This window comes from Somniosus microcephalus, chromosome 4, assembly GCF_052327205.1.
Source record: "Somniosus microcephalus isolate GS21.2 chromosome 4, FLI_Smic_1.0, whole genome shotgun sequence".
Taxonomy (NCBI): Eukaryota; Metazoa; Chordata; class Chondrichthyes; order Squaliformes; family Somniosidae; genus Somniosus; species Somniosus microcephalus.
The window spans coordinates 20,101,088-20,117,621 of NC_140990.1; the positions used below are offsets into that span (position 1 = coordinate 20,101,088).

The following is a 16,534-nucleotide window of genomic DNA, read 5'->3' on the forward strand; positions in this document are numbered from 1 at the left end:
CCAGAAGTGGAAGCATTCTCGCTGTATCCATTCTATCAACATTTTTCATAATTTTAAGGACATCTATTAGGTCACCCCTCAACCTTCTTTTTACAAGAGAACAGAGACCCAGCCTGTTCAATTTTTCCTGATAGGTATACACTCGCATTTCTGGTAGCATCCTTGTAAATCTTCTCCCCACCCTCTCCAGTTCTGCTATATCCTTTATATAATAAGGCGATCAGAATTACACGCAGTACTCCAAGTGTGGTCTAACCAAGATTCGATACAAGTTTAGCATAACATCCCTACTTTTCAATTCTATCCCTCTAGAAATAAACCCGAGTGCCTGGTTTGATTTGTATGGCCTTGTTAACCTGTGTCGCAACTTTTAGTGATTTGTGTATTTGTACTCCTAGATTCCGTTGATCCTCTACCCCAGCCCGACTCGCACCCTCCAAGTACTATTCTTCCTACCAAAATGTAATACCTGACATTTATCTGTGTTAGATTTCATTTGCCAATTATATGCCCATTCTGCAAATGTCTTCCTGTACTTTGTTGCAGTCCTGCTCAGTATTAACTATACCCCCCAATTTGGCGTCGCCCGTAAATTCAGCCAGTGTTTTTTATCATTTTAATGCGCTCTATTATGTCACCCTTCAGCCTTCTTTTTTCAAGAAAAATGAGATCCATCCTGTTTATCCTTTCCTGATATGTGTAGCCTCGCATTTGCAAATCTTCTCTGCCCCTTCCCCAGGCAGAATGCCTTCTTTCTAGGTTGCAAACTGCCGCGTGTCTAGTAGCAGAAAGGCAGGGTTTTTGAACAGCGATTGCGCCACTTCCTATCAGTATGTCGATCCATTGCACAGTAACACACGGCGGCGTCCTCCAACTCCACGCTATCAATGATCAGCTTGCCGCTCTGGTCTATAGTGAGGAGCTCCAATTCAAACCGACCCGTGGTCTTTCGGCCTGACGTTGTTCTTTGATTGATCCACTCCGGACCTTCACCATATCGTTGCTTGCACCAATGCATGGTGTAGTAGGTCGAGGACTCATAGCGGCAATCCATCTGCTCATTATCTCCGGGCTGAACCGTTTGTACCGTGGGAGACTGCCGCACTTGCTCTGCTTCGCACCGGCCTGTGAACAGAATAAAATAATTAAACGCAGACAACACTGAATCACACAATCCCTGTCACTGACCCTGACCCTTCTAAACACCGACATATTAATAATAGCGCAATCGCTGGTACTAGGTTCATTTGTACCGCTTGACATATAATTGCAATTAAAATTCAGTAAGCCAGAGGCACAACACTGACAACGCGATGAGATTAACCTGTTACATTGAGCCCCAATACAAGACACGTCTCCACCCCTTCCCCCGACACATGACTCATCTACCTCTAGTGTGCTGCCGTAAATCAAAACCTCCCCCGTCTACTGGTGGTCGAAACATCACTTTTCAGCTACCATGCGCTCGCGATCCGTCCCCCACGTCCTAACATCGCCGGAAGATCCCTACTGATATTTACTCGCATCGTTCCTTTGGTCATCTCTTAGGATGATCGTGTTACTCTGCGTCTACGATGCATATCTAACCGAGTCACTCGTAGCCTAATGGTATTCAGTAATGCAACAATACGCGGATCGGGAACTTCGTAAGAACTGTGGGAATTGATGAAGTAATGCAATAATTGTGGAGAGACGCAAGGTATATTCAATGATTATATCATAACAGGAGCAATAAATCCGTGCTTTACGGATTATAATTCCATGCAGAGAACCCGAGGTTCAATTGTAACGAGTAGAGGGGACGGGATGGGAGTGGACGGGGGAGGAGAAGAAGTGGGTGGTGGGTGGGGATGGGAGGGGAGGAGAGGAGAGGGGATTGGAAGGGGAGGGGAATGGAGGCGAGGAGATAGGGAGTAATTGGGAGGGCAGGGGCGGAGAGGACGGGGGAATGGTAGGAAACAATGGGGAGGAGAGGAGAGGAAATGGAAAGCCGGTGGAGTGATGTGTAGGGAAGACAAGGGAAGGGAATTGGGAGGGGTAGGGACGGGTGGTGTGATAGGAGAGGAGAGGGGGTTAATGAGGGGGAGCGTGCGGAGGGGAGGGATGGGGAAGGGAGGAAATGAGATGCTAGGGAAGTGGTGGGAAAGACAGGGGAGTGGTGGGGAAGCGAGGGAATTGAGGAGACGAGAGAGGTGGAGACGAGAGTAGTGTGCATGGGGGGGGGAAGGGGAAGGGGATGGAAGAGATGGAGTGGTGTATGGGGGAGAGGGGAGTGGAAAGGAGGGAAGGGGAGGAGGGGTGGAGTGTAGTGGGGATGAGAGTGGGTGAGAGGGCAGGGAAGGGGAAGAGTGGGGTGGCGAGGAGAGGAGAGAGGACAGGAGGAGAGTGGGTGAGTGGGAAGGGAAGGCGATGTGAGGGAAGGGGATGAGAGGGGTGGATAGGAGAGGAGAGGAGTTTGGGTGAGAGGGGAGTGGAAGGGGATGGCAGGGAAGGGGATGGAAGTGGTGGAGAGAGTGGTGTATGTATGAGAGTGGAGTGGAAGGGAGGGAAGCGGAGAAGGGGTGAAGAGGAGATCGGATGAGAGTGGGTGAGTGGGATGGGATAGGGATGGGTGGGAAGGGGTGGAGAGGAGAGAAGAGGAGATGAGTGTGGGTGACAGGCGAGTGGAGGAGAATGGAAGGGTAGTGAGGACAGGAGAGGAATGTGAGTGAGAGGAGATTGTAAGGGTGGTGCGTAGTGTGGAAGGGAAGGGGCGGAGCGGCGGGCAGAGTGGGTGAGAGGGGAGTGGAAGAATCACAGAATCACAGAAACCCCACAGTGCAGATAGAGGCCATTTCGGCCCATCGAGCCTGCACCGACACATATCCCACCCGATCCCCGTAACCCCTACACCAACACATATCCCACCCTATCCCCACGTATTTAATCCCCCCAACACTAAGGGTCAATTTATCATAGCCAATCAACCTAACCCGCACATCTTTGGACTGAAGAGAGTGGAGGTAGGAGAGGAGAAGGGCGGAGAGTGGTTGAGAGGGAAGTGGAAGAGAGTGGAAAGGTGGAGAGGGGAAGGGAGGAGTGTGGGTGACAGATGAGTGGAAGGGAGGAGAGTTGTGTGGAAGAGAAGGGGAGGAGCGGAGAGGTGAGTGGTGAGAGGGGAGTGGTAAAGATTGGAGGGTTTATGTTTTCCTGAGCCAGTCTGAAGGTGCGACATGCAATGTTGTCACCTGACGTCATTGGTATTTCCAGTTACGAGTTAGCTGTCTGAGAAATCGAGGAAGACATACTTTGGTCGCTAACTGTAAAGGCCTATTAAAATGTTTGGCAAGATTTTCTGTCTGCGGATATCTAAAGAAGCAATCAGCAAGTTTAATTAAAAAGCGCGAAATACGTTATGTTTGTGACAGCACAAAGGCATTTTATTTCGAAAACTATGAGAATCTAATGCAATATGGAGAGTCTTATTCACCTGGCCGCTTTGATGAAAAGGTATAAACATCAGCAGAATGATCTTTTGTGTTCGTTCTTTCTCGCGAAACCACACTTACACAGAACGCAGTACTTTGTGTTCAACAGCAGAGAGGCCGATGTCTCAATTTCCTCTTCCTTCTTAAGCGCTACTCTCTCCCCTCTATCCCACTTTCCAATCCAGCCGGGCTTCGCCACCTCATACCACAGGAATCATCTCTCTGCACCCGGCGCCATTCTCACGCAGGTTTACATTCGCTCCGCAACCTCTCCAGTCAACAGCAATATATATAGCGCCTTCAACGTGTGACAAACAGTGATGATGATACCAATGGACTGCAACAGAAAGGCTAGCAGAATGGGCAGACAAGCGGCAGATGGAATGTAATACAGAGAATTATGGAATTTAGTACAGAGAATTGTGAGGTGATGCATTTTGGCAGAAGGAACAAGGAGAGGCAATATACGCTTAATGGCACAGTTTTAAAGAGTGCGCAGGGACAAAAGGACCTGGGAGTTAATGTGCATAGGTCCCTGAAGGTGGCAGGACATGTTGATAGAGTGGTTAACAAAGCATATGGGATCTTGGGCTTCATAAATAGAGGTATTGAGTACAAAAGCATAGAAGTTATGCTGAACCTTTATAAAGCACTGGTTAGGCCACAACTGGAATACTGCGTTCAGCTCTGGTCACCGCACTTTAGGAAGGATGTGAAGGCCCTTGAGAGGGTGAACATAAGAACATAAGAAATAGGAGCAGGAGTAGGCCATACGGCCCCTCGGGCCTGCTCCGCCATTCAATAGGAAAATGGCTGATCTGAATCTAGACTCACGTCCACTTCCCTGCCCTGTCCCCGTAACCCCTAATTCCCTTATCTGCTAGGAAAATGTCTATCTCCATTTTTAATTTACTTAATGTTGCAGCTTCCACAGCTCTCTGGGGTAGCAAATTCCATAGATTTACAACCCTCTGAGTGAAGAAGTTTCTCCTCATCTCAGTTTTGAAAGGGCAGCCCCTTATTCTAACATTATGCCCCGTAGTTCTAATCTCACCCATCAGTGGAAACATCCTCACCGCATCCACCCGATCAAGCCCCCTCACAATCTTATATGTTTCGATAAGATCGCCTCTCATTCTTCTGAACTCCAATGAGTAGAGTCCCAACCTACTCAACCTTTCCTCATACGTCAACCCCGTCATCTCTGGAATGAACCGAGTGAACCTTCTCTGAACCGCCTCGAGAGCAATGTATATCTTTTCTTAAATATGGAAACCAAAACTGCACGCAGTATTCCAGGTGTGGCCTCACCAATACCCTGTATAACTGCAGCAGGACTTCCCTGTTTTTATACTCCATCCCCCTTGCAATAAAAGCCAAGATTCCATTGGCCTTCCTGATCACCTGCTGCACCTGCATCCTAACGTTTCGTGTTTCATGCACCAGGACCCCCAGATCCCTTTGTACTGTAGCAGTTTGCAGTTTCTCTCCATTTAGATAATAACTTGCTCTTTGATTTTTTTCTGCCAAAGTGCATAACCTCACACTTTCCAACATTATATTGCACCTGCCAAATCTCTGCCCACTCACTTAGCCTGTCTATGTCCTGTTGCATGTTTATATTTCCTCCTCACTCACTGCTTTCCCTCCCATCTTTGTATCGTCGGCAAACTTGGATATGTTGCACTCGGTCCCTTCCTTCAAATCGTTAATATAGATTGTAAAGAGTTGGTGTCCCAGCACTGACCCCTGCGGAACACCACTAGTTACTGATTGCCAGCCCGAGAATGAACCATTTATCCGAAACCTTTGTTTTCTGTTAGATAGCCAATCTTCCACCCATGCCAGTATATTACACCCAATCCCGTGATTTTTTTATCTTGATCAGTAATCTTTTGTGAGGAACCTTGTCAAATGCCATTTGGAAGTCCAAATACACTACATCCGCTGGTTCCCCTTTATCGACCCTGTATGTTACATCCTCAAAGAATTCGAGCAAATTTGTCAAACATGACTTTCCCTTCGTAAAACCATGCTGACTCTGTCCTATTAAATTATGTTTCTCCAAATGCTCTGTTACTGTATCTTTAGTAATGGACTCCAACATATTGCCAACCACAGATGTTAGGCTAACTGGTCTATAGTTTCCAGCTTTTTGTCTACTTCCCTTCTTAAATAAGGGTGTTACATTAGCAGTTTTCCAATCTGCCAGGACCTTTCCTGAGTCCAGGGAGTTCTGGAAAATGATCACCAATGCATCCACAATCCCTACCGCCACTTCTCTCAAGACCTTAGGATGCAGGCCATCAGGTCCGGGGGATTTATCCGCCTTAAGTCCCATTATTTTACTGAGTACCATCTCCTTAGTAATTTTAATCGTGTTTAGCTCCTCCCCCCCATTGCCCCCTGTTTGTCCAGTGTTGGGATATTTTTATAGTCCTCTACTGTAAAGACTGATACAATATATTTGTTCAGTGCCTTTGCCATCTCCATGTTCCCCACCACTAGTTTCCCAGTCCCATCATCCATGGGACCAACGTTCACTTTAGCCACCCTTTTTCTTTTTATATAGCTGTAGAAACTCTTGCTATCTGTTTTTATATGTTTTGCTAGTTTACTTTCATAATCTATCTTCCCTTTCTTAATTAATCTTTTAGTTATTGTTTGCTGGCTTTTAAATGCTTCCCAATCTTCTATCCTCCCACTAGATTTGGCTAATTTATATGCCTTTGTTTTCAGTCGAATAGTATCCTTTATTACTTTACTAAGCCACGGATGGCTGTCTTTTCTTTTACTCCTCTTTTTCCTCAGTGGAACATATTTATCTTGAAAGGTGTGAAATATCTCCTTGAATGTAGACCACTGCTCTTGTACCGTCTTACACTTTAATCTGTTTTCCCAGCCCACTTTAGTCAATTCTACTCTCATACCTTCATAGCCTCCTTTATTTAAGCTTAGTACGCTGGTTTGAGATCCAACTCTCTCACCCTCAAACTGAATTTGGAATTCAACCATATTATGGTCACTCATTCCAAGGGGATCATTTACTAGGACATTTTGTATTAATCCTGTCTCATTACACAGGACCAGATCTAAGATTGCCTGCCCCCTGGTTGGTTCAGTTACATACTGCTCAAGGAACCCGTCCCTAATACACTCTATGAACTCTTCCTCAATGCTGCCATGCCCAATTTGATTAGTCCAGCCAATATAAAAGTTAAAATCCCCCATGATTATAGCTGTTCCCTTATTACAAGCCCCAACTGTTTCCTGATTTATAATCCGACCAACAGAGTTGCAACTGTTAGGAGGCCTATGGACTACGCCCACTAGTGACTTTTTCCCCTTGTTATTCCTTATCTCCACCCAAACTGTTTCACTATCCTGATCCTTTGACCCAATATCATTTCTGACTATTGCAGTGATTCCATCCTTGATTAACAGAACGGTTCCGGGGATGGGGGATTCTTAGCCACAAGGACAGGTTGGAGAAGCTGGATTTCTTTTCATTAGAGCAAAGGAAGTTGAGGGGTGATTTGATAGAGGTGTACAAGATTATGACGTGTTTGGATAGGCTAGACGTGGAAAGGCTGTTCTCACGAGATGATGGTACAAGGACTAAGGGTCACAGATTTAAGGTTTTGGGCAAGAGATACGGGAGGGGGGAGTTGTGAGGAATGACTGTTTTACGCAGCGAGTGGTGAGGACCTGGAACTCGCTGCCGATGGAAGTGGTGGAAGCGGAGATAGTCAATCTTTTCAAGGGGAGACTGGATAGGCACTTGAGGGAAATAAACCTGCAGGGCTACGGTGATAGAGCGAGGGAGTGGGGCTGACTGGATTGCTCTACAGAGAGCCGGCACGGACTCGATGGGCCGAATGGCCTCCCTCTGTGCCGTTACGGCTCTATGACTATGAAAACGCCGCAAGGCGCTTCAGAGGAGCGATTATCATCCAAAATTTGACACTTAGCGACATGAGAAAATATTAGGGCAGTTGACCAAAAGTTTCAGAGAGGTAGTTTTTAAAGAGCGTCTTAAAGGAGGAGGGCGAGGAAAAGAGGCGGAGAAGTTTAGGGAGGGAATTCTAAAGCTTAGGCCCAGGCAGCTGAAGGCACGGCCACCAATGGTGGAGTGATTAAAATCAGGGATACGCAGGAGGCCAGAATTGGAGGAGTGCAGAGATTGCGGAGGGAATTTAGCGCTGCAGCTGTGATTGACATGGCTTCCGTAATCCTTGTATATCCTCTACCTCGCCATCTACTTCCCTGCTTTCAGAAGGTGGAGTAAATACACCTGCACTTCGGGAAAATCCGCATAACTGCGGCCCTGGTGCGCGGGACCCACAAACTGGGCTGAATTGCACTCTGATTACCGGCGGCGATTGCCAATAGACTGATGCAGCATTCAGTGAATCTTATTTACCCATCGTGTTACTTTCTGTGTGTCTTTCGTTCTGCATTGGAAAGGGAATGTATGGTTTTTTATTCGTTTCTGGGATGTGGGCGTCGCTGGCAAGGCCAGCATTTATTGCCCTTCCCTAATTGCCCGTGAGAAGGTGGTGGTGAGCCGCCTTCTTGAACCGCTGCAGTCCGTGTGGTGAAGGTACTCCCACAGTGCTGTTTGGTTGGGAGTTCCAGGATTTTGACCCAGCGACGATGAAGGATCGCCGATGTACTTCTAAGAAGGCTTGGCGAGTTGCTGCAGTGCATCTTGTAGATGGTGCACACTGCAGCCACGGTACATCGGTGTTGGAGGTGGTGGATGAGATACCAATCAAGGGGGCTGCTTTTTTCTGATGGTGTCGACCTTCTTGTGTGTTGGAGCTGCACTCATCCAGGCAAGTGGAGAATATTCCATCACATTCCTTACTTGTGCCTTGTAGATGGCGGAAAGGCTTTGGGGAGTCAGGAGGTGAGACACTCGCCGTAGAATAACTAACCTCTGATCAGCTCTTATTTCCACAGTATTTATGTGGCTGGTCCAGTAAAGTTTCTGGTCAATGGTGACCCGTAGGATGTTGATGGTGGGGGATTGAGTGATGTTAATGCCGTGGAATGTCAAGCGGCTGTGGTTAGACTCTCGCTCGTAAGTGTCTAAAATTCAGAGTAGCAGTGATATGTATCGGGTGCAGTTCCCATTGGATATAAGTTTATCCACAATTACAGGCAAAAATAACAATGACAACGACAATGGCAATAACAATGACAAAATAAGTGAAAGAACCAGAAGAAAAACAGCGTGAAATTGAAGAATGCGTTGCAATTTGATGTCTTATACGGGGTTGTAATGTAAATCCGTCGGATGTTGGTTCGGAAATCGACACATGGCCCGGCCCCTTGAAGTGCTTGTTGACACGGCATAAATCCTTGGGCAACAGCGCCACCTGCAGGTCGTAACCTCGGTACTGCGAGTATTGCAAATGTGTCTCAATTCAATTCTGCACACATGTTATACAAAGTAGTGATGGGAAAACTATTTTACCAAATAATGTGATACCTGCCTGTATCCACTCTTACTCTGATTCCACAAGCAGCATTTATAGACTCACATAATCGGTGGTTTACTTGAATTCCATGTGGCGATAATTAAGTGACATTTCCTTTGGTCCATATTAACTCTTATCGCTAATAAAAACACCGTGGGAAAATGTTCAACTAATATCAATTCACAGGAAATCTAAAGTCGCATATTTTCACTAAAATATTTAACGTTGCAAATCATCCAGCGTCGCCTAATGATCATGCGGGCGTATCTACCGGGGAAGATCTTCGCACAATATTTCTGATTTTAGTCCATTTACCCAATAACAGGCGACAGTGCATCGATTGGCTTTGTGCAATGAAAGAACCAATTTATAAGGAATCGTTAGGCATATGACGCCAGGGTGTGAGACGGCAAACAAGAAGGACCAGCGGGGATGGAGTTCCAAAGATCCATCGTAAGATGCCTGAAGGAACAACGTGGTGGAAAGCAAAGAGCGCGGGCCTCTGCTGGAGATCCATGAACTGGATCCGTGTATACCGGGCTGAGCAGGTTACGGAGGTATAGAGCGGCGAGGCAGTGACGGGATTGAAAGTTGAAGACAAACATGACCTGGCAGCATTGTTTTCAGTCTTGTCACAAACCTCCCCTTTTAGTGCCCCACTCCTTCCATTGATCGTTTACAGTGGAAACCCGGTTCCAAGTGGGGTCATTTCATTGAGTTGAATTGGGGGATAACAATTTGCTTCCACCTTTAACCAACGCACTTCGAAAAGTCTTCGTTTAGTTTATTGGCCAGATACTTCTAATTTGTGGATATCATCCGGTTACACAATATTCCACGTATCTATCTATCTATCTATCTATCTATCTATCTATCTATCTATCTATCTATCTATCTATCTATCTACATATCTATCTATCTATTTATCTATTTATCTAACTATCTATCTATCTATCTAACTCTCTATCTATCTCTCTATCTACCTATCTCTCTATCTATCTATCTATCTATCTACATATCTATCTATCTATTTATCTAACTATCTATCTATCTATCTAACTCTCTATCTATCTCTCTATCTATCTATCTCTCTATCTATCTATCTATCTATCTAACTATCTATCTATCTATCTATCTAACTCTCTAGCTATCTCTCTATCTATCTATCTCTCTATCTATCTATCTATCTATCTATCTAACTCTCTATGTCTCTATCTCTCTATCTATCTCTCCATCTCTATCTATCTCTCTATCTAGCTCACTATCTCTCTATCTATCTATCTATCTCTCTCTCTCTACCTCTCTATCCCTCTATCTATCTGTATCTCTCTCTATCGCTATCTCTCTATCTCGCTCTCTACATCTCTCTCTATCTCTCTCTCTATCTCTCTGTCTATCTCTCTCTCTATCTATCTCTCTATCTCTCTATCTCTATCTCTCTAGCGCTCTATCTCTCTGTCTATCTATCTATCTCTCTGTCTGTCTATCTCTCTATCTATCCCTATCTCTCTATATCTCTATCTGTCGATCTCTCTCGCTCTCTATCTCTCTGTCTCTCTATCGATCTGTCTGTCTATCTCTCTCTCTCTCGCTATCTCTCTCTATCTCTCTCTCTATCTCTCTTTCTATCTCTCCATCTCTCTATCTCTCTATCTCTATCTCTCTAGCGCTCTATCTCTCTGTCTAACTATCTATCTCTCTTTCTGTCTATCTATCTATCTCTATCTCTCTATCTCCCTCTCTATCTATCTCTCTAGCTATCGATCTCTCTATCTCTCTATCTCTCTGTCTCTCTATCTATCTGCCTGTCTATCTCTCTATCTATCTCTATCTCTCTTTCCCTATCTCTATCTCCCTCTATCTCTCTCTATCACTTTCTATCTCTCTCTATCACTCTCTATCACTCTCTATCTATCAGTCATCCATGTGCCTGTCTATCTATCTATGCTCTGATTCTCCTTCGGACTACACGGAAACATTGGATCATGAAATACAATGATACCGAGAGTTCACTGTCACAGTCTCTCCCCATGACGGAGCACCTGTAGTTTATGTATAGGCACTTGCCCTGAATACACCGCTGTGTGCGGTGTTAAAACACAGAAGTATTTCCTGGAATCCGCAGCTGTCAACTGTGAAACCTTTAAGCTGACGGCTTTGTAAGTTTTAGCCAAAGATGAGCTGAAGCGCTGCCTTGCAAACGCCGCGTTGTCGCTGAACCCGTCGGTGCAGCGGATGAGGATATACTCCGGCCCCTCGGACCGCCCATCCCGGTACCAGTATAGGCAAACGCTCCTCTCCCCTGTATAGGTGCAGGGTATGGTCGCGATCTCTCCCTCTTGAACGGTCATCTCAGCCTTTGGCTGGTGAGTTATCGATCCAGGAACGTTGTCTAAAGAACACAGAGGAAAAGCAATCAGATAAAGTGGAGACACCGTGAATAATAAATCCCAACAGGCGGAGAGACAATCGCGCGCACATCAAAAGCGTGATGGCATTTTCTTAATTGATTATCAGGATGTGGGCCTCGCTGACAAGGCCGGTAGCAATTGCCCGACTCTAATTGCCCTGGAGACGTCTTCTTCTTGAACCGCTGCCCTCGCGTGTGATCAAGGTATTCCCACAGTGGTGTTAGGGAGGGAGTACCAGTATTTTGCCCCAGCGACGATGAAGGAACGGCACTTGGAGGTGGTGGTGTTCGCAGGCGCCTGCTGTCCTTGTCCTCTTCGGTGGAAGAGGTCGCGGGTTTGGGAGGTGCTGCCGAAGAAGCCTTGGCGAGTTGCTGCAGTGCATCTTGTCGATGGTACACACTGCAGTCACGGTGCGCCAGTGGTGAATGTTTAAGAATAAACGTTCCCTGAGTGAGAAAAGCAAATAAGTGAGGGGTTTTGATCGTAGAGTAAAGAAGGAGCAATGGTTTCCACAGGCAGAAGGGTCTGTGACCAGAGGAGACGCACTTTAGAAAATTGGCATTGAACCAGAGGGGAGACGAGTAGATTTTCTTTTAAAGCAGCGAGTTGTTATGATCTGGGATGCAGTGCCTTGGAGGGTGGAGAAGGCAAACTCAATAGTAACTTTCAAAAGGGAGTGGGATCTGTACTTAGACAATTTTTCAGGGCTATGGGAAAGACCAGGGGAGTGGTACTGATTGGACCGCTCTTTCAAAATTGATATTAAAACAAAAATTACACGGAAGGGAATGAAAGTGGGCCATGAGCAAAGTAAAGATAGATTAATGTACATCAGCGCTATTGAGATAACAGAATATTGGTCGCTCCATGTAGGGGACAGAATTACTCTAGTCGCTATGGGTATTGACATAGTTAATTAATTAACGTTAATCGCTTTACAATGTCCCTACACAGAGTAACTCCAGCCATCCGCCTCCCCGTTCACCGTCAGTGTGTTTTACAGACAGGGCATGCTGTGTTTGTGATGTCGTTTGAGTTGAGGTCGGTATGCCGTCGGTATTGCTCTTGTCTTCCCCGGTTTTTGTACTGGCCCCTCGTTGGGTTGCAACACGGTGCGATCACCGCACACAAGTAGGTGGCGGCGTCCGTTGCCGCGACCTCTCCGACGGTGAGACCGCTGTACTTCTGGGCTCGATTGAGAGTCGCCCAAATTCTTCCCGGTCTGACATCGCCGTCCAACGCGGTCGGCACCAGTTGCGGATTGCGGCCGGGGTAGCGCCGGTACCACTGCGCGAAGCTGAGCAGAATGCTAGTGCTGCAGTTCATTCTTATCGAGGACCCTTCCATAGCGACCAGTGTCGGCGGTGACTGGGATATCTCGTCCTTGGCTAGGACATCTGCGAAATATAATCAAACCCAGGGGCAACAGGATGGGAATAAACAAATGTTCGTGCGTTTAGCTACATAGAATCACATTGCCTTTTACAGCGCAGAGACAGTCCATTCGGCCCAGCCGGTCTGTACTGGTGTTTAGGCTCCCACCTTAATTACTCACCCTACCAACATATCCCTCTATCCTTTTTCCCGCATGCGCTTATCTACCTTCCCCTTAAAGACATCTACGCTATTCGCCTCAACCACTCTATGTGGTAGCGAGTTCCACATTCTAAACATTGTCTTACTAAAGCGGTTTCTCCGGAATTGCTCAATGGATTTTTTTGTGACTATCTTATATTTATGACCCCTAGTTTTGGTTTCCCACTACTAAAGCTACCGACAGGCTTATTTTCCTTGTAAACGTCCAATAGCTAAATAAGGAGGTGCAAAGAGGTTCCTTGAAAATTAATCTGCAAGAAGCTAAAGTGTAACCCACCTGAGAGGAACATTGGTAGATTGAAGAGGATTAACCTTATTCGGATCTCCATCCTCATGTTCTAATTAAAGGGGTTCTGACCCTGAAATAAGCGGCCGCGCTGGTCTTTGTAGCGAGGAACCTCCCGGAAGAGGAAGTGCAGTCGTTACGCTTCTGCCCAACCACAAACTTAAAGGCAAAGTCTCGTGGCTTGTTATGCACGATGTTAGTTAAACTCAGTCATAGAATTTATAGAATCATAGAAAGTTGCAGCCATTTCGGCCCATCGTGTCCGCGCCGGCCAACAAAGAGCTATCCAACATAATCCCACTTCCCAGCTCCTGGTCCGTAGCCCTGCAGGTTGCAGCATCCCAAGTGCACATCCTAATACTGTATAAATGTGGTTCGGGTTTCTGCCTCTACCAGTCTTTTTTAGGCAGTGAGTTCCAGACCCCCACAACCATCTGGGTGAAGAAATTTCTCCTCAAATTTCCTCTCAACCTTCCAGCAATTACTTTAAATCTGTGCCCCCTGGTTTTGGACACCTCTGCTAAGGGAAATAGGTCCATTCTATCGAATTTATCTAGGCCCCTCATAATTTTATACACCTCAATAAGTTCTCCCCTCAGCCTCCTCTGTTCCAAGGAAAACAAACCCAGCCTATCCTGTCTTACCTCATATATATGATACTCTACTCCCAACAACATCCTTGTAAATCTCCTCTGTACCCTCTCTAGTGCAATCACATCTTTCCTGTAATGTGGTGATCAGAACTGCACGCAGTACTCTAGCTGAGGCCTAACTAATGTTTTGTACAGGTGAAGCATAACCCCCCTGCTCTTATTCTATGCCATGGCTAATAACAGCAAGCATTCCGTATGCATTCTTAACCACCTTGTCTACCTGGCCTGCTACCTTCAGGGATATGTGGCCATGCACTCCAAGTTCCCTTTGTTCCTTTACACTACTCAGTGTCCTACCATTTAATGTGCATTCCCTTTCCTTGTTAGCCCTCCCCAAATACATTACCCCGCATTTCTCCGGATTAAATTCCATTTGCCACTGTTCTGCCCACCTGACCAATTTATTGATATCTTCCTGCAGTCTACAGCTTCCTTCTTCAGTATCAACTACACAGCCGATTTTAGTATCGTCTGCAAACTTTTAATCACAACCCCTATATTCAAATCTAGATCATTGATATATAGCACAAAACGCAAGGGACCCAGTACTGAGTCCTGTGGAACCCCATTGGAAACAGCCTTCCAGTCACAAAACTACCCATCAAACATTACCCTCTGCTTCCTGTCTCCGAGCCAGTTTTGAATCTAAGTTGACACTTTGCCCTGGATCCCATGGGCTTTTAACTACGCGACCAGTCTGCTATGTGGAACCTTATCTAAAGCCTTGCTAAAGTTCTTATACAGTGCATCAAGCGCATTATTCTCATCTACCCTCATTGTTATCTCCTCAAAAAATTCAATCACATTTGTCAGACACGACCTTCCCTTAACAAATCCGTGCTGACTATCCTTGATTAATCCGTGTCTTTTTAAATGAAGATTCATCCTGTACTTCAGAATTCTTTCCAAAAATTTTCCCATCACCGAGGTTAGGCTGACTGGCCTGTAATTACTCGGTCTGTCCTTTTCTCCCTTTTTAAACAAGGGTACCACATTAGCTGTCCTCCAGTCCTCCGGCACCACACATGAAGCCAGAGAGGATTTGAAAATGATGGTCATGGCCTCTGCTACTTCCTCTTTTGCTTCGCTTAACAGCCTGGGATACGTTTCATCCAGGCCTGGGGATTTATCCACTTCTGCATCTGCTAAACACCGTAATACTTCCTCTCTCATTATGTTTATTTCATCTAATATTTCACACTCCTCCTCCTGAGAGCAATGTCTGCTTCGCCCCCTCCTTTGTGAAAACAGACGCAAAGTATTCATTAAGAACCCTACTGACGTCTCCCGCTCCACACACAGATTACCCTCATGATATCTAATAGGCCCTACCATTTCTTATTTATCCTCTTACTCTTAATACATTTATAAAACATCTTTGGGTTTTCTTTGATTTTTCTTGCCAAGAATTTTTCATGCTCTCTCTTTGCTTTCCTAATATCCTTTTTAATTGCACCCCTGCACTTTCTATACTCTCTAAAGATGCTGTTGTATTTAGCGCTCGGTATCTGTCATACGCCTCCCTTTGTTTCTTCATTGTACCCTGCAGGTCCCTAGACATCCAGGGGGCTCTAGATTTGTTAATCCCAGCATTTTGCTTTAAGGGCACATATTTGGTCTGAACCCTCCGGATCTCCTCCTTGAATGCCTCCCACTGCTCTGCCGCTTATTAACCATCAACTAGCTGTTTCCAGTCCACTATGGCTAAACCCCTCTGAGCTTAGCAAAATTTGCTTTTCACAAATTTAGAATTTTTATTCCTGGTCCATCCATATCCTTTCCATAACTACCTTACATCTAACTGAATTATGGTCACAAGCACCAAAATGCTCCCCATCTGATACGCCTTCTACCTGCCCAGCTTCATTCCCTGAAATTAAGTCCAGAACCACCGCCTCTCTTGTTGGGCTTGCAACATACTGGCTAAAAATGTTCTCCTGGAAGCATTTTAGGAATTTTGCACACTCTATACCCTACACACTAATTTTATCCCAATTAATATTGGGGTAGTTTAAATCCGACTATTACATCCCTGTAGCTTTTGCACTTCTCAGAAATGTGTCTACATATTTGCTCTACTATCTCCCTCTCACTTTTTGGGGGTCTGCACTACACTCCCAGCAGTGTGACTGCCCCTTTCCTGTTTTCAAATTCGACCCATATGGCCTCGTTTGATGATCCATCCAACATATCATCCCTCCTAACAGCTGTAATAGTTTCTTTAATCAATACCGCGAACCCTTCCCTTTTACCTCCCTCTCTATCCCGTCTGAAAATCCTGTAACCAGGAATGTTGAGCTGCCATACCTGCCCCTCTTTCAGCCACGTCTCTGTAATAGCTATAATATCATAGTCCCAAGTATCTACCTGTGCCCTCAGCTCACCTGCCTTATTCGCTATACTCCTTGAATTGAAGTATATACAATTTAGTGCAGGCAAACCTCCTTGTTGACTACTATCTAGCCCTTGATTCCTCTGTCCTTCCAATTTACTTCCTACATTTTTGTTTTCCAATTCCAGTTTTTCCTCCCTCCCTACTGACTCTACTCTTAGATTCCCATCCCCCTGCCGAGCTAGTTTAAACCCTCCCCAACAGCACTAGCAAACCCTCCCGCAAGAATATTGGTCCCGTTCC

At 45.7% G+C, this 16,534-nt stretch overlaps 1 gene segment (V, D, J or C); it reads right to left on the reverse strand.

The window, feature by feature from the left end:
- Window positions 1-778: 778 nt before the first annotated feature.
- On the reverse strand, window positions 779-13,295 carry LOC147118368 (T cell receptor alpha variable 1-1-like). The segment is given in 2 exon segments: window positions 779-1,125; window positions 13,238-13,295. Coding segments are annotated over 2 exon segments (405 nt in total).
- Between the last annotated feature and the right edge of the window lie 3,239 nt (window positions 13,296-16,534).